This window comes from Alternaria alternata, assembly GCF_001642055.1.
Source record: "Alternaria alternata strain SRC1lrK2f unplaced genomic scaffold CC77scaffold_13, whole genome shotgun sequence".
In the NCBI taxonomy this organism is placed as follows: domain Eukaryota; kingdom Fungi; phylum Ascomycota; class Dothideomycetes; order Pleosporales; family Pleosporaceae; genus Alternaria; species Alternaria alternata.
This window is the reverse complement of record NW_017306202.1, coordinates 199,469-221,900: the sequence shown is the minus strand read 5'-3', so window position 1 is coordinate 221,900 and position 22,432 is coordinate 199,469. Positions and strand designations below refer to the sequence as shown.

At 52.3% G+C, this 22,432-nt stretch overlaps 9 protein-coding genes across 9 annotated transcripts; 2 read left to right on the top strand and 7 right to left on the bottom strand.

The window, feature by feature from the left end:
* Window positions 1-169: 169 nt before the first annotated feature.
* CC77DRAFT_938467 (plasma-membrane proton-e) lies at window positions 170-3,517 on the bottom strand (the record flags this gene model as incomplete). The annotated part of the gene is made up of 3 exons (XM_018534612.1): window positions 170-2,778; window positions 2,828-2,971; window positions 3,259-3,517. 3 exons carry the CDS (start codon window positions 3,515-3,517, stop codon window positions 170-172), a joined length of 3,012 nt encoding a protein of 1,003 aa, XP_018384665.1.
* A 371-nt stretch (window positions 3,518-3,888) lies between these two features.
* CC77DRAFT_1009749 (hypothetical protein) lies at window positions 3,889-4,336 on the bottom strand (the record flags this gene model as incomplete). The annotated part of the gene is made up of 2 exons (XM_018523611.1): window positions 3,889-4,103; window positions 4,240-4,336. The coding sequence occupies 2 exons, from the start codon at window positions 4,334-4,336 to the stop codon at window positions 3,889-3,891; spliced, it is 312 nt and encodes a 103-aa protein (XP_018384664.1).
* Window positions 4,337-4,608: 272 nt separating this feature from the next.
* On the bottom strand, window positions 4,609-5,094 carry CC77DRAFT_152766 (hypothetical protein). The gene has a single exon (XM_018530320.1). The coding sequence runs from the start codon at window positions 4,918-4,920 to the stop codon at window positions 4,675-4,677; it is 246 nt and encodes an 81-aa protein (XP_018384663.1). The 5' UTR covers window positions 4,921-5,094; the 3' UTR covers window positions 4,609-4,674.
* Window positions 5,095-5,152: 58 nt separating this feature from the next.
* CC77DRAFT_938609 (hypothetical protein) lies at window positions 5,153-5,943 on the top strand (the record flags this gene model as incomplete). Its single annotated transcript, XM_018534625.1, has 2 exons — window positions 5,153-5,430; window positions 5,484-5,943. 2 exons carry the CDS (start codon window positions 5,153-5,155, stop codon window positions 5,941-5,943), a joined length of 738 nt encoding a protein of 245 aa, XP_018384662.1.
* A 1,621-nt stretch (window positions 5,944-7,564) lies between these two features.
* On the bottom strand, window positions 7,565-11,182 carry CC77DRAFT_938184 (hypothetical protein; the record flags this gene model as incomplete). Its single annotated transcript, XM_018534594.1, has 3 exons — window positions 7,565-8,369; window positions 8,430-9,262; window positions 9,350-11,182. The coding sequence occupies 3 exons, from the start codon at window positions 11,180-11,182 to the stop codon at window positions 7,565-7,567; spliced, it is 3,471 nt and encodes a 1,156-aa protein (XP_018384661.1).
* A 1,690-nt stretch (window positions 11,183-12,872) lies between these two features.
* On the bottom strand, window positions 12,873-14,439 carry CC77DRAFT_938392 (hypothetical protein; the record flags this gene model as incomplete). The annotated part of the gene is made up of 3 exons (XM_018534608.1): window positions 12,873-13,099; window positions 13,150-13,425; window positions 13,491-14,439. The coding sequence occupies 3 exons, from the start codon at window positions 14,437-14,439 to the stop codon at window positions 12,873-12,875; spliced, it is 1,452 nt and encodes a 483-aa protein (XP_018384660.1).
* Window positions 14,440-14,771: 332 nt separating this feature from the next.
* On the bottom strand, window positions 14,772-16,401 carry CC77DRAFT_1021400 (hypothetical protein). Its single transcript, XM_018525256.1, has 2 exons — window positions 15,805-16,401; window positions 14,772-15,752 (listed from the first exon to the last, which is right to left on the bottom strand). The coding sequence occupies exons 1-2, from the start codon at window positions 15,994-15,996 to the stop codon at window positions 14,913-14,915; spliced, it is 1,032 nt and encodes a 343-aa protein (XP_018384659.1). The 5' UTR covers window positions 15,997-16,401; the 3' UTR covers window positions 14,772-14,912.
* Window positions 16,402-17,221: 820 nt separating this feature from the next.
* On the bottom strand, window positions 17,222-18,567 carry CC77DRAFT_938626 (hypothetical protein; the record flags this gene model as incomplete). Its single annotated transcript, XM_018534628.1, has 2 exons — window positions 17,222-18,283; window positions 18,397-18,567. 2 exons carry the CDS (start codon window positions 18,565-18,567, stop codon window positions 17,222-17,224), a joined length of 1,233 nt encoding a protein of 410 aa, XP_018384658.1.
* Window positions 18,568-20,268: 1,701 nt separating this feature from the next.
* Window positions 20,269-22,302, top strand: CC77DRAFT_1032021 (hypothetical protein; the record flags this gene model as incomplete). Its single annotated transcript, XM_018526709.1, has 3 exons — window positions 20,269-20,289; window positions 20,337-21,195; window positions 21,245-22,302. The coding sequence occupies 3 exons, from the start codon at window positions 20,269-20,271 to the stop codon at window positions 22,300-22,302; spliced, it is 1,938 nt and encodes a 645-aa protein (XP_018384657.1).
* Window positions 22,303-22,432: the final 130 nt, after the last annotated feature.

Here is a 22,432-nt window from a genome sequence, read left to right as displayed (position 1 = left end):
CAATATTTTCGATTGGGGTATTAATTGAGACAATGAAATTATGCTTCTTGGTATACATGAGAAGACTAGCAAGACGTGATGAAAAATTAACCTTGCTTTCAGGTGGGTTCATCAATCCCGTACAAATATCCAAATACACATCGCGTCATAACTGGACGACGACCCTAATTTACTCATCATCCTCCTCCTCAACAGCGCGGGGAGCAAGGACGTAGCGGGTTGTGCCGTGCTTGTCCTTGCCGTGCTCGAGGGACAGCTTGCTGAGGGCAGCAATCATGTTCTCAATAGCAGGGTTCTTGCGGCTGCGGTCCTTGCGGCCGAGAGTGTCGAGCCATGCGATGCGGTTAAGCAGGTAGTAGACGATAGCAATGATGATGGTGACACCAATGGAGTAAGCCCAGACAACGACAACGGTGACAATGTCGACCCATCCGTCGTCACGGAACCTGCTGTTGATGGTAGGGGGGTTGGTTTGGTAAGGAGCACCAGACATCCAGCCGAAGAGGGTGAAGATGGTCGCGAGAGCGTCGACACCGAGAATGGCGATGATGAGCTGGAATGAGGGGAAAGTCTTGCCACCACGAGTAACGAAGATGAGCCAGTTCTCAGTAAGAGCAACCTCGAGGAACAGAATGGGCTGGATAGCACCGAAGTTCTGGATGATACCTCCGCTGGGGATGAAGAGAGTACCACGGACGATCCAGGTACCGAGAGCGAGGAGGAGACCAAGGATGACGGAGATGAACCAGATCTTGGGGAGTTGCCATTCGACGGGACGTTGCTCAGAGTGGGCGTTGTCGTAAGCGACAGCGACGGTGGCCAAATCAGCGAAGAGAGCAAGGAAGACGATGAGCTCAGCGCGGATAGTCTCGTTGAGGATGATCATGGAGGTGACAAGGTAGACTTCCAAGTGGAGACAGAGAGCGATACGGTACTGGATGTAAGCCTTCATACGCTGGAAAATCTGGCGAGAAGTCTTAATGGCCAAGACGATGGTGGACAGACCGGGGGCAAGGAAGACGATATCAGCGGCAGCCTGAGCAGCCTCAGTGGAACCCTCGACGGCAATACCACAGTCAGACTTCTTCAGGGAAGGAGCATCGTTGACACCGTCACCAGTCATGGCAGTCAAGTGACCACGCTGTTGAAGCATCTCGACGACCTGGTACTTGTGCTCAGGGAAGACTTCAGCGAAACCGTCAGCGCGCTCGACAAGGTCGTGCTGGGTAGTACCAGTGAGACCACCGCCGATGAGCTTGGAAGAGTTGTAGACCTTGGTACCGAGAGCAAGCATCTTGCAAGTCTCCTTAGCGATGGCAATAGCGTCACCAGTCAACATCTTGACGGGAACACCGAGCTGCTGGGCCTCAATGATGGTCTGAGCGGTATCCTCACGAGGGGGGTCGAACATGGACAAGAGACCGAGAAGAATCCAGTCACCGTCGTTCTTCTGGTAAGCGACACCGAGAGATCGGAAACCACGGCGAGCGAACTCGGCGGCCTTCTCCTTGTAGAGGGTAGCGGTGACCTCGTCGCAGTTGGCAAGGTTGACAATGGCCTTGGGGGCACCCTTGGCGCAGACGTACTTGTCACCACCCATGTGGCAGACAGCGGTGATGCGCTTGGAGACGGGGTCGAAGGGAGTGAACTTCTCAGTCTTCCAGCCCATGTTGAGGATCTCACGAGCCTTGGGGTAGCGGCGGATGGTAAGAATGGTAACCTTGTCAATGGGGTCGAGCGACTTCAGGTTGTGGGAAGAGGCAAGAGCAGCGACAGCCATCATCCAGTTGACGTCCTGGCCCTCAGCGACGTAGGGCTCACGGAGAGAGAGCTGGTTGGCAGTGAGCGTACCAGTCTTGTCAGAGCAGAGAACATCGACACCAGCAAGCGACTCAATAGCAGTGAGCTTCTGGACGATAGCCTTCTGCTCAGCGAGGTAGGCAGCACCGACAGCGAGGGTGGTGGTGGTGACGACGGGAAGACCGACGGGGACACCGACGATGAACATGATGAGAGCGTAGTGGAGAAGAGTGACGGACTTGTCAGTTCCCTCGCGGGCAGTGGCAATAGGAATGTGACGGAAGAAACCACCAATCCAGGCGAGCAGGATGAAGAACATGACGAGGACGAGAAGCGCCGTTCCGATGGAGTTCATGATAGCCTTGAAGTGACCCTGGTCCTGAGCGCCCTGGACGAGGGTAGCAGTGCGACCGACGAAAGAGTGCTTAGCAGTGGTGATGACGATACCGTAGGCCTTGCCGCGCTTGCAACCAGTGGTGTAGTAGGCGACTTCTCCCATGTACTTGTCGACAGCGAGAGACTCTCCGGTGATGGACGATTGATCGCAAGCAACGAGAGGGTGGCCCTGAGTGATGGGGTTCTCCTCGTCGAACTTCTCCTCATCGACGTCGTCATCCTTCTCGTCCTCGGGGTCAGCGTCGTGGAACTTGTCCTCAGCCTTGAGCTTCATGTACAAGTCGAAGTCCTCAGGGTGGTCGTAGCCGCAGATAAGACGGGCGTCACCGGGGACGGATTGACCCTCCTCAATAACGACGATGTCACCGGGAACAAGCTCACGAGCGAGAATGGTCTGTTGCTGGTTGTCACGAACGACGGTGGCCTTCATGGCGATATCACCCTTGAGCGAAGCGACGACATCAGCAGCCTGCTTCTCCTGGTACCAACCGACGATGGCGTTGAGCAACAGGATACCGCAGATGACACCGAAATCGACCCAATCCTGAAGACCAGCGGCGAGAAGAGCAGCGAGCTCCATGACTATGATGCGTTAGTTTGGCGCTAAACAAGTTTGTGCAGGGATGCTTACCGTAGAGAATGGGACCAGTGAAGTAACCGATGAACTGCTTGAGAAGGTTGGTCTTCTCAGAAGAGATTTCGTTGAAACCATAGCGCTTGCGACGCTGCTCAACGTCGGACGAGGTGAGACCAGTTCGGAGCTCAGTGTTGAGGTCTGCAATTCCATGTTAGCAAAATTCCTCTTGATCGTGTTGCTCATTTCGGATGCTGCAGAAGCGAGTAGTTTGGTGGAGCCGGGTTGCATGATTGGCTCCACCATTTCTGCCGCTATCGCGTCGCTAGCAGGGAGCAGCTTGAGCGCGGACCATGCCAGCCACCAAATGTCGAGGTAAAGCTCAACAAAGGATGAATTGGCGAGGTAGGTTGAGCGCTGCCGCAAACAGCAGTGCTATGTGATGCAGGTGCATGCAATCGAGTGAGGAGCAGGATGGTGAAACTTACAGTCGTCGGGGACGGCACCGGCATCCTGGATGGGAGTGGCAGCGGTAGCTGAGCCAGACTTCCAGAACTGCCACCAGGCCTTCTTCTTGGTGGTTTGCTCGGCGTGAGGGTTGGTTCGGGTGTCGCGGTAGAAGAGGATGTACTTCTGGAGCGCGGTGTATTCGTCCATGCCCTCGAACTCGGTCATGGAGACGATGGACTTTTGCCGCTCAGCGGCGCTGGACGCGCGTGGGCGCTCAACATCGTCGTTGGGCGCCATCTTGTCGAATTAGGGAATGCTGTTTCTCGTATGTATTATTATATCCGGTAACTCTAGGCACAGAGAAGGCTTTTCCGAGGCGACTTGACGATGAGGTTGAGTGTCAGGTCGAATGTGCTGTGCAAATGGGTAACTGCAAGCAGGGCCTTCTCTGTGAAGAAAATGTAATGGGAGCGGGAGAGGCTCTGGTTAAGTAGCGCGGCAGGAACTCACCCACGTATCAACCCAGGGAAAAACTCAGCAAGGACCGACCTTTGGCCGCTATGAGGGATTTATGATTGTCATAAAGCTAACCATGGATGGGGATTAGCTCGAGCCGAGAGTCCCGGGGGTGAATTTGCAGAGATGCGGCCCGTGCGGGATACGCTACATCATCGGCGCGCGACTGCGAGCAGAGATTGGCCGTCGCATTCACCGGCCGAGGGTGATGCGCTGATGACGGAGGGCTGACTGCCGTTGACTACCATCCCGTGCATTGTGCAGGGCGATTGAGGGTGCCGGCTGCGCGCAGTTGCGAGGGCAGGCTCGGTGCCAGTGTGCCAGACGCTGTGATTGCCTTTCCCTCGGCGCATGTTCGCGACTCTTGCTCTACTCCACTCAGCAGCGGCAGCAGAGATTAAGCTGGAGATAGCGCGACAGTCCGCGACAAGCGTGCAGCGCTGCAGGGATCAGCTCCCATGACGTTTTGGCAAGAGCGTCCGGCAAACAGCTCCTCCACGCACCTTGCTCACTCTGGCGGCACCAAGCTTCTGCCCTCACACATAGGAAAGCTTGAATGCTTGGCGCCACCGCGAGCCACCCAGCCCGCATGCGAGGCATTTTTCGCCCCGTACGAGAGAGCCGCGTATCCAGCGCTGCTGCTCCCCACGCCTGCGCGACTTTTGCATTTGCACAATTTTCTTCTAGCGGCCTTCCAGACCCACGAACCAAGATATGCCACTTATCCCATCAGCCTCAACTGCATCCGTCGCGCCATAATATCCGACTCCCCCCATGCAATACGCGCGACCAGCATGCCCAGATGAAGCAATTGTTTTCTGCCCCCCGCGTATCGGCCGCCGACGCTTCTGCACAAAGCACCGCACTCCATGATTGAGCACGGCCCTCGCGGCTAAGGGGCGCGTCGGGGCCTGCCTCAAACCAGCCTTAGCAATTCATTACATGTCCCATATCGGCCGAATCAGAGGCCCTGCTCGCCCTGCGTCGCCTGGCCAACGCCTCCCAATTACCGTCCATGTTATGGTAATACAAACTGCGAGTCCACACGTCCAAACCGCGCCGTTGCGATGCCACAGTTTGACGGTTGCGCAGGGTCTGCTGGTTGGCTGGACCTGGCCAGCCTCCATGCTGCATCCATGGATTGGCTTTGCCATTGGTGAGGCGCATGCGCGATTATGCCCCATAGCCAGACCGTGGAAGGCCTTCCCAACGAGGAAGCCGCGACGGTGTGACACGTGACCTCATTCCCTGTGGGTGTGGCTCGCTGGCTCTCGCCTACCTTGGCTGGCTGCACGACTGCCGATGCTTCGCCGGTACACCAGTGAGCCTCACCGCATTTGCCTCCAGAACGAGTGCGGGAATAATCATCGCACCCACAAAATATCACACACCGTCGCTGCCGACACCAACCTCTCCATGTCTGCCCCGAGCAGCCCTGAGTCGCGAACCCCCACCGGTGTCGGTCCGCCACCGTCACGCGCTGTGCGGCGCCATGCTGTTTCCATGTCGCCCGACGTCTTACCTGTCGAGATATGGCACATTATTATCATGTATTTAGACGATCGTTGTTTCGCCTGGTTTGTGCTGCGCCAGACGTGTCCCTTTCTGGCTCATGTGACGGAAGATGTCTTCGCACGATACGTCTCGCGTACCTGCAGCCTACGCTTTGCGGGACAGACACTAAGGACCTTGCTGTAAGCCGCGTTTCACCTGCCACTGCTCGGGAAACTTTCACTCACGATGCCAGCCCTCCTGATCTCCGTGGTGATACTCAACCTCCAACCCCCCAATATCAGGCCGCGAATGTGCAGCTACCATCGTTTCGCTTCCAGCCCTCGTCTTTTGTTCCCGCAAACACTAAGGCCCGGCTTGTTCTGAAACTATCTTCACCGGCAACTGCTCGCGACACGCCATCCTTGCACCAGACATATGCAGGGACAGCCGACTTGACGAGCCGCCTCACTCAAGTCTTCTTCCAGCCAGGCGCTGTTGCAGACGCCGAACGCACCCGTTTGCTCAACCAAGCGCACTTTGTGCTTTTCAATGACCAATTGAAGAGCATACGCCTTCCGTCGGCTGCTGTCCATGTTGCTGCCCAGGAACTATCCCTAGATTGGCGCCAGCTCTGCCATACCTTCATGCGCGACGAATTCAAGTGTCGTTTTGGCTCCAGCGCATCGGTCGCTTGGTGGAGAAAGTTTCCTTGACCGGCTCTTGTGTCCCACATCAAAAGCCTACGTATCAGTGCCGCGAAACAACAACACATTCTGCCGCCTGGGCAAGCACACGAATAATCTAATTATCGTTGCACCTCAAAATGGTTTTTGATGGCCCGCCAAGCAGCAGATCAATTTTGCGCCAGACGGATCTGTGTAGATCGTCCTTGGCGTTGAGCACACCCAACTCCATCTGGCGATCAAATGTGTCCGCTGTGCGCGATTCCTCCTTCTCCGCCTGGGCACTTAGTTCTGCAGTCTGTGTCCGGATCATTATCGTTCACCAGCCGCATTTTACTTTAGGACAACTATGCCCAGCCTCTCCAAGCGTTGCACTTGAGTGCGGGATTTCTGACATGTCCTTGGCTGCCCTCGCGGGACTATCCGAGCCGTGGACTTTCAACCCTTGACTTTCATGAGACCATACGACCTTCCTGAGACAGCAGTCGTTGTGCATCATATTGCCGTACGACAGTTTCGTTTGGATATAGTTTCTAGATGACATCGCTTCAGGGCCACATCATCGTCGTCGTAGAACGAACATGGATTACCCACTGAATGATCCTCATCAGCAATGCAGTTACCCCAGAAATGAGACAGTCCACCTCCGTGGGGATGCCAAGCCAAGCATTCGGTAGTACACGCGTTGCTTCTCCTCGCTGAACAGTATGTCAGCAGATTACGTGTAGTTGTCCTCCGCTGCCAAGTGTCTCTGTGTCGACGACAGTCTCGGCGGAGACCGTGTACCACACAACATGTATTCTCCTGTCTGTGCATCATCTTGGCCACCTCGCCTTGTTACTTTTCTTAATTGCACTGCACCGTGTGTTACTTTGCGGTACTTGATCGCTCTTGCACATTTATTGGGGGCGACCTCCATCTGTAATTGGTCGATACTTGCTCACTATCGTCTATGATGAAAAGAAACGGTTCGATGCGCAAGACATTGGCACCTATGCCAAGCCAAGAAAGGAGTACGTTGGCAAACACTATGTTGTATTCATATGTCTCTCTATCAATAAGTCTGAGGGATGCTCATATACAGCTGATCAGCAAGTACTACGTCTCCTTTTCCGTTGTGTCTGCCAAGTGTGAGATTTGAATGTATATTGTTTCGCAGAATATCAATGAGATAAAGCTCTATATTTTAGAGTAAACTGATGTAACATTGCTCTTCTGTTGGCCTTTGATGGCCTATGGTTCAGTGCTGTGCGATGCCTTGCATCGCGTGACCCGCCCCACATTCGCCTCTCTGGAGTATGGACCCCGAAAGCTCCCAAAATGCGAAAGAACTAACTCAAATACTAGTTTTTGTGGAATGAACCGCTCAGAAATTAGTATCTCGTTTCTACCGGTCAAAGTGGAGAGCTGGTGTTAGTGTCGAGGTAGCATCGTTCGTCCACTTCGCTAATTTCACATTTTAGTACGCAACAGCAACTAGAACGAAAATTCGGCGCAGCACCATCCTACTTTAGAATACTATGAAATCTACATGTGTGCATGAATAAAGCCAGGAGATCAGTTTGCCCTCATTTTTGAAGCACGTTGTATTATAAGACAGGTCCAACTCACAGGCCTTAGTGTAGTCTGTCCCGCTTTCGCATCCACCATTCTATACAACGCCCGTCCTCAATGCCGCCATTGCACTCCCCATAGCAGTAACAATGTGATTCGCCACAGGTGCTACGGAATTATGCGGAAACAGGAAAACATACCTCACCATAACATCACGTCCATCTTCCAATGCATGAATCCCACGACTCACGCTCCTCCCCTTACCAACGACCTCGCATCCAAGCATAAGTCGCATATTGGAAAGCGCACTGTTACGCCAGCTCGAGTTGATAGTCGAGTAACTGAACGAAGTCGCAGGGTCTTCCGCCAAGTAGATGCCTTTTCCGTATACGGCGCCGGTGCGTTCCAAAGATGTGCCAGAGCAAACGACGAGGCCTTGGGTAAGGATTGCCGGGAGGCGGTCGAGTGATGTGCCATGAAAGAGTACTGTAGTTTCCGAAGAGGGTTTCGGTAGGCGGGACAGGTATGCTGTTTCGAGCTTTGGACTCGCATTCGCGAGCACAAATTGATGGGTACCTATTGGTAAGTTTTTAATCTTACACAACCCACTCGCTGTAGCTATATAGCCTCGAAACTGCGTACAGGCCCATGAAATGAGCTTTTCAGCGTCGGCATGGTACTTTTCAAGGACTCTGGAGATGTGGACTGCGTCACGGATCACAGAGAGCTTTGGGAGAGAGTTGAGGATTGCTTTGATGGAGCTGGCTGTACGTATAGGGCAGTCTGGGAGGAATTTTAGGGAGCCGGTACAAGCTGCGTTGTACACAGAGGATAAGAGCATGTCGACGGTGAAGATGTCCGTCCGAATTTCTGGTATGCGGATCTCTAGTGGGAGGGAATACCTATGATGCTCGTGATCAGCGAACGTACTATTTGCAGCTTCGTATGTAATGTCGTCGTACCATAGCTGCGCACATGCGACAAGACTGCAAGGCGTCGACCTTCGTAATTGCGCCTTCTTCGCTTTTTGGTCTGCTCCACAGCAGACACACACGCGGCCCATTTCTCTGATGGTACATGAAACGGTGGAATAAAACCCTGCTATCGTTACATCCCGGCTGATAATGTGCTTCAGAATGAGTCTGTTAAGCTGCCATATGAAGACACTTTGCGGTGAAAAGCATACATGCTCGTGTGGCACTATAGACGACTCATAGCAAATCCATGGGATATGTTGCATAGTCTCAAGATCAGCGTCGCTGTCGTAATGTGTACAGAATCTTGGCGGCGTGTTCCCATAACGGTTGAGATACAACCGTACGAGTAAGTTATTTGCTGCGCTTGGTACGCCCATGGCGCTTCGTTGTAGCTCAGTGTACGAAGCGAGCGAGAAGCCCATCTCGACCTCGTCATCGTCTATCAGCTCGACTAGATCAACAATACCAGCAGGCAGTTCCAGTATTTCCTCTTCAAGGAAGCTAGTGTCAGGCACGTCATACTCCTCAAGTAATAGGGCGGTACCCACAGGGTCTTTCATCTTGAGTGCTCGCTTCAGACCCTCGAGGCGATCGGCTTCTCGCATAATTTCTGCTTCAATGCCCTCCCAGAATGCTGTTGCTTTGAGAAGCTCCGTTTCAGGTATTGCATTACTGTATACCTCCAAATTGAGCAACCGAGCGAAGCAGTCAATGATAGTCTTCATCTCCGGTTTCACGCCGTCGTCTTGGATCCAGCCAGCGACCATGACCTCAGCCACTGCTAATGGAATGTCGTATCTTCTTCTAGGAAAGACGTGCTGTGAATGTGGTTCGATGTCCTTGGGGGTCGACGAATCGCCTTCTAGAGTGGTTTTGTATAGTTTGCATGTGCCCTCGTAGAAGACATAGTCTCTCCCAACAATCCTATTGAGACCGGCTTGTTCGTGGGTAGGAAGGCCGGGTATATCTAAGAAGCCAAATTTCGCATCGAAAATTTCTTGACAAGCTAGTATGGTGTCGTCAGCCGCGCCAAGTAGTTTGTGCAAGCATTCTTTGACTTCGTGCACGTCCGACCTCTTGCCGGATAACCATATAACGATCCTCTGCATGATCGCCTCGGATAGACTACCTTCAGCTCTTTGGAGACATGAGAGTATAGCGAGATTCTCTGTTCTCTGTGATTCTTTGCTTGAGGAAAGAATTGAGCGTACTGCGATGGAATCACCACCCAAGTCTTCAAGAATCATCAGAGTACGACTAAACTTGTTCACCTTCGATACCCAGGAAAGAAGCTGAGGGTCCAATAAAGATGGTAATGTATGCTCTTCGGTGTCGTAGAAGACTAGATCCTTGAAGAGTGTCTCGAGCGATTGCATGAACGAGAGCCAAGTTTTAGTGTCCATCGTTTGGGCCAAGTAATCAACGAGGGCAGTTCCGTTCCTTGCTTCGAGCTTATCGTCTTGATCCAGCCATCTGTACAAGAGAGATCTCCAACACTGCGTGCATCCTTTTCGGATGGCCAGAATGTTCGTCAAGGCAATGATGGCTTGCCGCGAATCATTCTCCGCCACTTTAACGATACGTAACATGTCCCCAACAAACGTAGATTGTTGACCTAGACCGAGATCTACGGCAAGCTCAAAAATGCACTCGCAGCGATGTACTACAGAGTGACTTATATCTCTCGAAACAAGGATTGCGAGCATGCGCCGGTCACTGTCATTCACTCCTTCCACAGTGTTCTCCCAGACCTCCAAAATATCGCGCAACGCTCCGTCAACAATATTGCAAGTCGCGTCCATATTCAGTAGGTGGTCGAGACAGTGTTTCTCGATGATTACTTCTATCGAGTGTCGCGCCTTGATGTCTTCTGAATAGGATCTTGATAAGATGGACCCAGTGGTGATGTCAGGGTCAATCCAAACGAATGCATTCCTTGTCTGCACTTCATCTAAACACAAATTCTGAGCTGCGATATAGATCTCCTTGATCGAAGTCATTCGTTTGTCACTTGGCCAATCTCGCATCTTGGTCTGGAACTCAAGCCTCAGCTGTGGAAATACGTGTGTGGATGCTTTAACGGCAGTACAAAATCCATGTAGCTCGAGTAGTAGACGTAGCCAAGCAGGGGTGGTGACCTGCTCTCGTATGACAAGTTGGCATTCGCGGAAGCATTCCTCAAAGCCGTGAAGGAACCAATCGTGGAGGAAAAGTTCGCGGAGAGTTGTCGCTTTAGGTTCCTCGAGAATAACAAGAAGCCGTTGAAGGGGGCTGATATGCATTCCACAAATGTGCTCCTTCTCAGACCATATTCTACGAACAGCGGCAAAGTAATCGTCTTTGGATTTATGGCCAATTTCCAGGGACGCATCCAAAAGATCTAGCTCGCTCTTGGTGATCGCTCGTCCTGTCGTCAAAGATCGGAAGAGGTTGAATAGGCTTTCACCATAGGATATTGACGTAGAAACTGAATCCAAGCCTCGCAAGAGTCTTCCTAACACGGCGGCCAAGCATACTCTTGTAAGCTCAGGAACTTCGATTACCAGACCACGATAGTGTATCCATCTGCGTTGCTCGCTATAGTCCGCTACCAACCCATGGCGTAATGTCCTTTCGGCGCCAGTAACCAGATCAGGCCCTTCCAAGGCCAACAGATCGAGGACAGTCGACGTCCATCTGCTGTTTAACTTGGAATATCGTGTGAGGCGATCGACGTCTGGTCTCCATGAAGCCCACATCCTCCAGGCCGGAAATTGCTCATCGAAGATAATTTCTATGCTGAGCGTGCCTGATGAATCAAGAGGCAACGATACGTCCAGTGTTTTCATCCAGTCTACTGCTTGCTTAGCTGCGACCCAGTCACATGTTAATCGGTGACCTTCCAGTTGGGCTGCATAATCCTTTATGGCTCTGCGTAGAATCGCCGCGAAGTTACCAAGGACACCTTGCATGTTCCGTGTTTCGAACTCCTTCAGGGCGCGCGTCACGCCCTTCAGGTAGCGGCCGGCTGCGCTGGCGCCGAAAGTGGAATAAGGCAGAAGCATACGTGCCCATTGTGCTTCTAAACGTGTTGTTGAGGCAGGGTTGCCTTCATTCGCGGCTATCAAGCTCTGTAGCCATGTGTCGAGACCCCAGTAACTTCCATATACGATATTCGTTTCAGCAAGTAGCAACAGGCTGAGGCTTTGCGTTGTCATAGCATGTGCTACAGCAGCTACTGCGATATCTCTTGTCCGATGTGTTTGAACCAGTTTTGTCAGTCTTATATCTGTATCTTCCTGACTAAGTTTGCCCTTCTTCTTGAGATAGGTATCGGTGTGGTTACGGACGAAGCCCCATGGGAACCGAGGATCTGAGGGGTGCAGTTGCCCAGCAGTGGCCTCCACCTCTTCATGCCATAATTGACTGTCTTCGACCTTCTTGAAGAATGTGGGATTCTTCAAGGGGAGTGTTCTCTTGGCCCAGGACATACGTGAGCGTTTGTCGGTGGTTCGTCCGGCTACAGGAGGGATGATAATAGCGGCGTCCATGCTTGTCATGTGTCTTTGTAATATTTACTTTTTGCCAAAGAATATGTGATAAAGTGGGACTAGAAGACAGGGCTGCTTGTAGTTTTGTCGCGAACGGTTCGTGCCAAAGTATCTATGGATCTGGTACTTGGGAAAGAGATATGAGAACATCCGAGCAAATTGTGACTATCCAGGGCGATGCGCCTAAGAGTACGACCCACCCGTGCTTGTTTGGTATGATTGGGAGACCAGCAAGGTCTGGAGTAACAAAAGATTTGGTAGTGTTCGAGGAGGTACAGCCAACCGGCTGAGGTAAGTGAACCTGATGAGCAAGTACGAACATCAGATATTGGAGACCCATTCTTGGGCGTGACTTCGAAAGCATAAGTCCAATCGAGTACCTAGGTATGCTGTCCATGTGTTGAGTGGGCTGTTACTGCAGGAAACCAAGACTTCGTGGCTGCGCACAAGGCTGAATAGGGTGGCTTGTACCGAATGTAAGTTGACCGGCTCCCAAAACAGCTAGGGCCATGGCGATTGGTTAGGCTGACCACGGTACTAGACAACGGTTAGCGAATATACGAACATAGGAATCCAATGTAGAGGACCACTGGCGGAAAACACTTGGCAGATGAGCCTAGCAAGTGGGGTGTGGGGATGCCTTGTGGGCTGTATGATCTAAAGGTCCTTGGGTGCCGCGCCGGAAACCGGCATCATCCAATCGCAAAATATCTCCATACTTAAGGCCGTAACCTAGAATACCATTGAAATGATTGTCTGTGTGATGTGCTTGACCATAGCCCATATCTTTACAGCCGCCTACAGCCGTTAGGCATAACGTATCACCCAAGAAGGCACTAAACCACTATCGCGAAATACACAGGGTTAATATCTGAGCCGAAGAAGCTACTATAAGCTCTTACATGGCTGAACAATTCCCTTGCTCTGTGTCTGGGGCGACACCACAGTTCCTTCGCAAGTGTGCAGCGGCTTGCTTGATGAAATCGCCCGTCTTGTGAAAACATACGAGATTGCCTTTTGCGTCCCGTACTGCCTCACCGATGGTGAAGTCATAATACTGTCCGGTGTGAGAGTCTTTGGCAGGGCATTTAAGGCTTTCTATCGCTTTCTGCTCAAGGTCTGGCACTGCTACGACGTTAGCTGATAGAGCGCCATCGTCTTAAGCGATGACTTACGGGTTGCAATATAAAGAAGAAACTCGTCTACTGCTTTTCGACTGGGGAGGTTATCGCTACTTTGATCTTCCAGCAAAACCGCTGATAGCTTCTCCATCCGGACGATCGTATCAGTCCGCACACCCTTGGACATTTTGTGCTGCTCAACGCGGAGAGCCGCTAAAGAGCGGCCTGTTGGATGTAGGAGAATTCCCTTGACATCTTTCGGTGTGAACATCTCTTTGCTGAGAGGGTTCCGAAATATACCACTGTTTGCCTGTATAGCCTGAACGAGTTCTTGAAGAGGGTTTATGAAGTCAGCAAACGTAGCACGTATAGTTCGCACATGTAGAATTACGCACCATCCATCGACCACGCGTAGTTGTCTTCAGTTACGTAGAAGTCCTCCCTTGCGATATCCTTGACCTCGTCTCCGAGCATAGTCTCGTCATTGACATAATTTCTTTCGAGATGTTCATGCTCAACGTGCATGAAGCCTAGCTCGCAATGGATCTTTAGCTCATCAGGAAGCGCCGATTCGATTGCTCTCCGGCGTGTGACAAGAGCATCGCGGATGGAATCGATACTTGCGCCTGAAGGCGTGCCATTTGGCGCGCGAACCCACTTGAGCATGTCTTCCAGATCTGTTATGACAAGGTTGGTGGCCTCTTTGGAATTGTTCCGAACATTGCGCGCTACAGAACGAGCACTTGCAGGCGGTCGCATCCCAATGTAGGTGGCGTTATCGTCACCATCTACCATAGCATGGACTTTGCCGAGGTTTTTGGATTGGGGCAAGCCGGATTTCCTCTGGAGGGCCTGTAGACGTAGCAGGTTAGCGAATACGTGAGTTGCCTTTGCACGTATATTTTGGTATCCAATGACCAGGTCTCGCTGCGAATCGTCCAAATCGCCGACCGGCTTTCCCAAGATCAAGTCCGAGTGGTTTGATTCACGTTTACGTATCGGTTTAGCCTTATGTCGGACATTGTTGATAACCTCGCCCCGTGATTGCGTCAAAGACGCGGGCTTGGCTTCGGCTGCCTTCTTTTCGGGCGCTGGAGGTTCTGGCTTCTTCTCGAGAATCTTCAAGAACTCGGCAACATCAGAGTCTGTTGGATCCAAACTCTGAAGTTTCTTTGCCTCGTCTAATGCTCCTTCTAACCATTCGTTGCCGACTGACATGTAATGTTCAATAAGCAGCTTTCTAGCACCTATGCCTGGTGGATGTCGGGATATATTCTCGTAAAGTTCTCCGATGTAAGCCATGTCTGGACCTCCGATTCCAGAAACGCTTGTTGTTGCGGCCATGACTGCTGGGGTGTCCGTTATGCGGATGTATCGTAGTACCAGAAGAAAGACTATGAGCTCGGTGTGAGTGCCTTTGAAAACCTGCGCTCTGCTGGTCAGTGGATTATGTTAGTCGCATAAAGGCATCAAAGTCTGAGAGCCATAAGGCTGAACCAGCGGGTCGCGGCCCCATATAGCTGGCCCGCTACATATGGTGACCGGTGACTATCAACCGCAGCACTGGAAAAGGCGGCGCAGGCCCGGAGTACACCAGTGGCTTAGCGCAACGCTAGTGTTCCCTATACCAACCATGGAGACAACCGCCTCTGCCAATGGTGGTGAAGCAGATAACGTGCGTGAGAAGATTACCCATGTAAATGTCATAATGCCTATCGGCTTTCCAAAGTACGTTTTCACATCAGCCTCGCCGTTCTATGTCGCAAGCCTGCCTTTAGATCTAGGGTATCAAGCTCTCTCTAGTGAATCAACCCCAATCAGAATAACAAATCCGGATATTCTCCCAAAACCCCATCCTTTCCGCCATCAAAGAAGTCGTGCATGCCGTCCATTGCTGCAAAGTTCTCAGCCACCTTCAAGCCCCTTAGTCGCTCTGCCTCGATAACGTCCCAGTTCCAATCCTTCGCCTCGACAGCCTTAGGCAGAACATCGCCATTCGCTTCATATTCTTCAGGTACTTGTCCCTGATAGACCCAGCCTTCTGGCTTCATTGGGACCATATCGGCATCGATCAGCGCCTGCTCAGGTGGGACTGTAATTCTGCCTCTCTTGATAACATACTTTGCAATCGCAGTTGCATATACAGCGCCCTTCAGCTTTTCGAGATCCACGTCCTTGTTGCTCTTAGACTTCTTCCAAGGTTGCAGTGTCCAGCTCTCTGGTTGTCCTACACCGGGCTTAACTAGATGTGTGACTAGATAGAACCACTTCCTGTCCCAGCAGAGGAGTCTTGTCCACATCTCGTACTTCTTGTACGGCAGTATCTCTTTCTTGAACAGACAGCTTATGCCACCTAGCGCGATCATGTGCTTACCCCGTGTGCCTTCAGTTGCACCTACTGCTCCTGCTACTGCATTCTTCTTGGCGCCATAGAGACGACTGTTCTTCCTGATACCGTTACGGATAAGTGCAGTGAAGAGATGTGTACGTGATATGTCCATGTCGCTGAAGTAAGTGCTGTTGGACTTGTGCATGTTGTAGTCTGTTTCGAGGAGCGTAGTGCGGGTCGAGGTTATGATCGGTTGGAAGAGCGCATGCGGAGGGATCGGGGTCGGTTGGAGATAGAGCTGATAGAAGAAGGCACGAATGAAGCGTAGCTATGTCAGTCAGCTTGATGTTGCGGTTCCAAGTATTTCGCTCAGTACGTACATGCCATACGAACGGCAAATTCTTGAGGTTGGCTAATGCGAGAAGAATCGCTGCTATCCTCCACACACCTCCGGGCGCGTTGTATCCTGTCCATTTGGCGAGCATAGCCATCAGGTTGCCTCTCAGCGCAGGTTGCGACACGAGTGCTGCTATCGACGCGCCCGCAACGACGATGCTAGCCGTCTGCGCCATTGTGACCATGCCAGAAGGCAGCTGTTGATGTAATGAACGACAGGAAGGAGCGGACACGTTCTTGTACACCAATCGTCAGCATATGACACCTCATCCCTTGCGAAGGTTCAGGTGCATTGCCTAATCGCGAGCCGAGGCACGGAATGTTCCGCGCTAGAAGCATGTGGACGAATGCGCAGATCGGCTTTATCGATTCGCAACTTACTTGCCTTCTAAGTGATCTCAGCACATAGTCGTTCAGTTCAGCGACTTGGAGTTTAGCTTGTCAGCAGCACGTGTCTGAATCGCGCAGCTCATCTGACAGACCATCGACTTAGCCTACGACCTCTTCTGGGACAGTGAATCCAATACATGCATACTTTCAGGTATCAATACGACTGGGATTTTCAGCTCACCACTGGTCGTCGGTTGTGGTATTCTTGTACGTTGATCTTGACCAATCGAACCAGAATACCTAGATACGACGCGTATGGCTGCAGCTCAGCCTCGTTGCAGCCGCGGTCAACACCCTTGCCTTTAGGCTGACAACCTAGTCTCTCTGATCTTCACTCTCCAGAGATTCCTTCGAGGTACGGTGAGGTTTTGAAATACCAGCTAAAACTAACACCGTTACGCCAGCTTCACTTCCATTCATTACGCCATTATTCTCGGTCACAAGTGATACCTTTCGCTCGAAGACGTTTCCAGCCTTCAAAGTGTAGACGAGTTGCAAGTAAATACGGAAGAAAGCACGCTACTCGGAAGAAAGGTCATGGATCGTATGTAGAAAGGGCTGATCGACCGGTACTTCAAGTATTCTCCAAGATGGTAAATAGTAATTATTTGTTTGTGTCTCTGTATATGATTCCTAGTTCGTATGCAATATAGCATATGGCTTATCACTGAATAGCAAATGGGTATATAGATGTGGCCAATTTGACCAATGCCTGCAAGCATGTACATAACGCCGTCATACCAACATGCCGCTTGTCATCACTTCAACTCGCAAAAGTGTATCACTGACTGCTTCTATCCTTCCACCGCCGCCCAAATCTGTGTATAGCCTTCACTGGGCTATGCCTGTCCACTGCGCCGATTGTGGTGTGCGCAAGGATTGAGGTCGCATCTGGTGAGCTCGTGTACCACATGGGTAGGCATGTCTATAGCCGACCTGATGGGTGCCGTCCCGTTCCCGGTTGCTGATGAGTCGTTCAACACGTGTCGAGTGTTAAGGTTCCTTTGTCGTTCAGCCTGGTGGCGTGGCTCGACGGGTAGATTCACTCGTTCGAATAGGTGTGGATACACTATCTCGCTGCATATCCCTCATCGCTTCAGCATAGTCGTTCTCAGCAACCAAATCTCTTCTGTTGTGGTTGACCATGTCGTCAATAAATTGGTGTTGTTTCTTCTGCACGGGTTGTGCATCCGCCCTCATTGGACCGTCACCTAACGCACTGGGTACGATATCTTCCGGATCCAATCCAGCATTAGAGTCCCGGTAATCCGGTTGATTGGGAAACATGACTGAGTCTTTGTGAGGCCTGCGCGCCCGCTTTGGCTTGTATGGGAAGTTGCTGGGATGTATGTAGTCGCCATCTGGGCTGCGCACATTCTGAAGCGCATTGGCTTCCCTCTCCATCTCTTCCCACGTGGCGACAAGGTTGTTGTCAGGACGACTCCGACTATCGCTCATGTCACCCGAAAAGCTGCCCAATCGACTGATCCTGAAGGCTCGCAGGCGGTCGAGCGCCACCTTGAAATCGTCGAGAACAACAGAGTCCGTCAGGCACTTGAAGACAAATGCAAACTTCCAGAAGGGATTGATGCCTGTAGGACCTGGAAGACCAATAGCCCTAGTAACGGTAAGAATGTCTAGGATGATGAAGATTATGCTGAGCAACATGGACAACAACATGATGCCGAAACGTGGCGAGATGCGTATGATTTCTTTGAGGCTCAGTTCGTACTGGGTCTTGATGACCCAGAAGAGATAGATGGTGGTGAAAATCCACCAAGGATCGCGACATAGCGCCTCGTACGGTCGTGTAGACAGAAATATCTTGTTAACGCCATGGAAGTAGGCGAAGTTGGCGTATATCTCCAGGATCCAGTATGACTGAGCGAGGATTACAGTGCCGATGAAGATGTAGCTGACAGGCTTGGAGAGAAATGGTTTAATCTTCATCCAGGCAATGACATTATGCAGAGACCATGAAGCGTTTAGGAAGATGGCGGCAACGGAGAGCCACCACGCGTGGACTGGACTGGGGAAGAAGAGCCAAAATCCTTGCCATATGCCGAGGATGAGCTAGAATTGATCAGTACGGACGTAAGCAGACGTATTAATGTGGACTCACTTCGAGTAGAATCAACTAGATGGTTGTCAGCGGTGGTCATTGCTCAAAGGGCTTCTCTACTAACCTTGTGCAACAGCACGCCTCGCCTCATGTTGGCCAGCGTGATGAAGGCCATGATGATGAGGGACCCAACCAGATAGCCCTGCGCCCATGCTTCCAGTATGAGTTCCTCTGGGTCACTGGGCTTGGGCACCACTTCATGCTCCTTCCATTGCATATCCGGTATGGGACTCATGGTGTTCGCAGAATTTTCGATGTCGGTTCCGGAAGCCGGGGCAGATGCCGAGGAAGCGTGCTGTGATGTCACAACGCGAAAAGCTTCAAAGTCAATCTCAGCACTTTTACCATGGCAGGCGTGGGTGTGAGCGACAAGGACGGGTTTATGAGGAAAGATGGGGAATGAGCACAAGAACAAACGGGCGCAGCTGGGCGTTTCTCGTGGCGCGCCAGTTCTCCGCATCTCGCCATGACCTTTACGGGCGACGGTCATCCTGGAGGCTCCGGGGGCCCGAGTGCGTGCATGTTGGTGCTTTGCCTAAGCAAGGCGTAGTGCGACTGAATCATGGCCGTGGCGCTCAGTCGGCCACTGGCACCACGCGGCCAAGAAGTGTTTGTCGAAGCTGTAAATACGCCAGCCGTTGTCGACATAGCATCGAGGCCCTGAGCCATTGGCTGGCCCGGCAAGTCTTTCGCTGACGCCCCCGCCACCACGAACCACTGCAGTGTTTGCAGTCCGACTTCCGCAATGGAATGGGGACTGGATGCGCAAGCTCGTGCGAAAAAAACTCCCCCAGCTGTTGTGAAAGCGGTAAATGGCAGCACAGAGGTGCGTACCATGTAACAAACACACGCGTTGTGGTGCCTGGCCGGCTAAAAATTGAAGCTCAGCACGCCTTGACCGGAACTGGCTTACCTTAACGCCGAGTGCTGGCAGGTGCATGCTGCATGGATGTTGCGGCGGGTGAGCGACATGGGGCTCAACCGACGCTGCGGCCTGGGCCAGTGTCCTGGAATCTGGGGACGAAGTCTATCTACATTGTTCATCTCCTTGCATCTAGTCGTTTCGTGTGCGAGGCTGATTTCGCTTGAAGGATAGTCCATCACTAAGCGTCCTTCTTTGTGTGGAGGACAATGGTGGTAGTACGTCAAAGAACATGTCTCAAACGAGCAACGAATGGCGTCTCTGTAACGTGACTGCACAACAGCTGCAACAGGTAAACCCTTCTGCTCAGCTTGCGACGACAGATGGCTATGGAGTACATGAGGTGAGATGGTTTTATCCGGAGGCTGTGCCCGACGCAAATAGGCCAATGGTCTATAATGGTCGAGGCATGTGTACATGGTGGTGTTGGTGTCGCTGCCGAGGGACGTCTTGGGCCCTGAAGCGACTAAGGAGCGTTATGATTTCAGGATCGACAGGTGAGGCCAGCACGCGCCTGCAGGTGTGGTTAATCTCCCGACGTCAACAAAAGCCCAACCAAGGAAAAAGTAGCTTCGGCACCCAAATCCGATACTCGCAAATGCGATAGTTTCGCTGGTGACAAAAGTCTAATGCGACGACCGGGTCTCTGGGTCATCCGTGGACCTCGTACTGCATAATTGTCCAGCACAAAGCTTCTGTGCATGGACGAGTGCGATGATTGCGACGGCCAAGGTGGCGTTGGCGACGATGTCAGGCGCAAAGGTTCGGCAGATGAGTAGTGAGTAGTGAGTAGTCAGCATGAGGGGGGAGCTTCGATGAGTTTCGACTCATGCTGCATGCAGCCTTCAGTCACGGTGAGTGAGGCACATGGCGACGCCTTGGGGAGAACGCGCTAGCTGCCCCGCTGAAGTCATGGACAGTCGCCGCGTCCAACATTATTTGTGGCCGACGCGCGCAGAGTCCCGCCCTAGCTCACGACATCCAGCGACTGCAGCAGAAGCATCGTAATTCAACATGTTCAAGAAGAAACCAACTGTAGGAATAATTCCGCACGTACTCGCGCTCAGACTAACCCTCGCCAGATCAAGCCCCTCTCCCCGCTCAAGTCTAGCGACCGCCGCAGGACCGCCGACCAGATCATCGCCGACTTTGGCATAGAGATTCCCGTAGAAACCGACGCGAGTCCTGAAGACAAGACAGCCTCCACCGCCGGCCTGACTGCACTGCGCAAAGCAATACTCCCAGAGAATGCCCTGTCGGCGCGCTTCACCACCACCGCAGGGCCCGACCTCAAGCAAGTGTCAGGAACAATATACGTAGGCAGCCATGAGGGCACAGGCGGACATCAGAGAGTCCTGTGGGTCAAGGTTGGCGACAGGATGTACCCTACCGTCTACACCCTCTGGCACAACCCCCGCATAGTCCCGCTGCTATACACGCCACTCGTCGTCGTCGAGAAGATGCAAGGAGGCGCCGACTTGATGACGCCTGGTCTTCAACGAGGCCCGCCTTTCCCCAAGAGAGCGACCAAGGGCACAATCGTCGCCGTTGCAAGTCTCGAGGCTCCGACTGTCCCCATGGCCGTTGGCGAATGCACCATCGACGTGAGCGCGCTGGGCAAAACCCAAGGCACCAAGGGCATTGCTGTCTCTACCTTCCACTGGGCAGGCGACGAGCTGTGGTCTTGGAGCTCAACAGGCAAGGCGGGCAGTGAGCCTCCTGGTATCCTCGAGGGCTGGGACGACGACAATGGCGACGAGGCGAGTCTCGCTGAACGCACCGCAGCCGTAGACTTGGATGACGAGGACGGCGGTGTTACTCTCGATGCCACTCCCACCCAACGGTCAGAGGCGGAGAAATCACAGGGTGTGCAAGGCGAAGATGCGCCATCTAACAATGACTTCATCGACGTTCTTGAAGATAAAGAGCTGACAACCAAGGGTATGCCTTTTCCTCTTCACTACATCAATCATCTGCTGACAAGCTTCAGAAATCGATGAAGCTTTCAAGAACGCATTCTTGTACGGCGTCCGCTACCACATGGATCACAATAAGGGCCATCCTTCCTACGGCCTCGACTTCCCGCTCTCGCAATCAAACGTCAATAACATGCTCGTCCAACCATTCCTCCCCACCTACACCCCCGCGCGCACCGCTTCGCTCCAGATCAAGAAGACAAGTTGGAAGAACCTCAAGAAGTTTATCAAGTATCTAGACAAGCAACAGATTGTCAAGTGCAAAGACCGCGACGGCAATGAGGTTGTTGTACTCGATATTGATTTCAAGGATCGCCAGGTTGAGTCGTTCGTTCCCTACAGGTTGCCAAAGAAGGATACCCCAGCCGCAGCGAGTGCAAACGGCAAGCCAGCTGCACCCCTATCCGCCGAGTCTTCCGTTGGCCAAAAGCTAAAGCTTGTCTCGGTACTGCGGCCCAAGGAGAAACTAGCGCCTATACTGGGTGCCTCCAAAGCAGACCCGCGCGGTCTCTACACCCCAGCGGAGCTGAAGCAGCTTCTCATTGCATACGTAGAGGCGGAGAACTTGATCGACCCCAAGAACAAGCGTCTCATCCGCATCAACCCCCAGCTCGCAGATGCTTTACTCGCTTCGTCAGCAGCTGACAACGCCGCGCTGTCGTCAGGAGTCATGCCCAGAGACTCCCTGGCTGAACGCATGGTCGCTGCGGCATCCCCCTTCCACGCCATCATCCGCAACGACGCCGACATTGCTGATGCGAAGCCCAAAGCCGGTGCACCACCCAAGATTCAAATCACGCTGGAAACGCGCAGTGGTAACAAGACAGTGACCAAGGTGCATGGTCTAGAACCATACTACATCTCACCACAGCCGCTCGCCGATGAGCTGAGAAAGACATGTGCAGGTAGTACGAGCGTCGATAAACTGCAAGGATCAAGCCCCAAAGCCCCTGTTATGGAAGTCATGGTCCAGGGTCCTCAGAAAGACGCCATCATGAAGGCTTTGGAGAAGCGAGGTGTGCATAAGAATTGGGTGGACGTTGTAGATAAGACCAAGGGTAAAAAGAAATAATCCTGCTAGGCATTAACGTGGAGTAAATGATACCCAACTTGCCTTCTTCATTCATCGCTTTTCCCATCTATCAGGAGGCATCACGGGATATATCCATCAACACCATTCGTACCATATCTGCTCATATGAA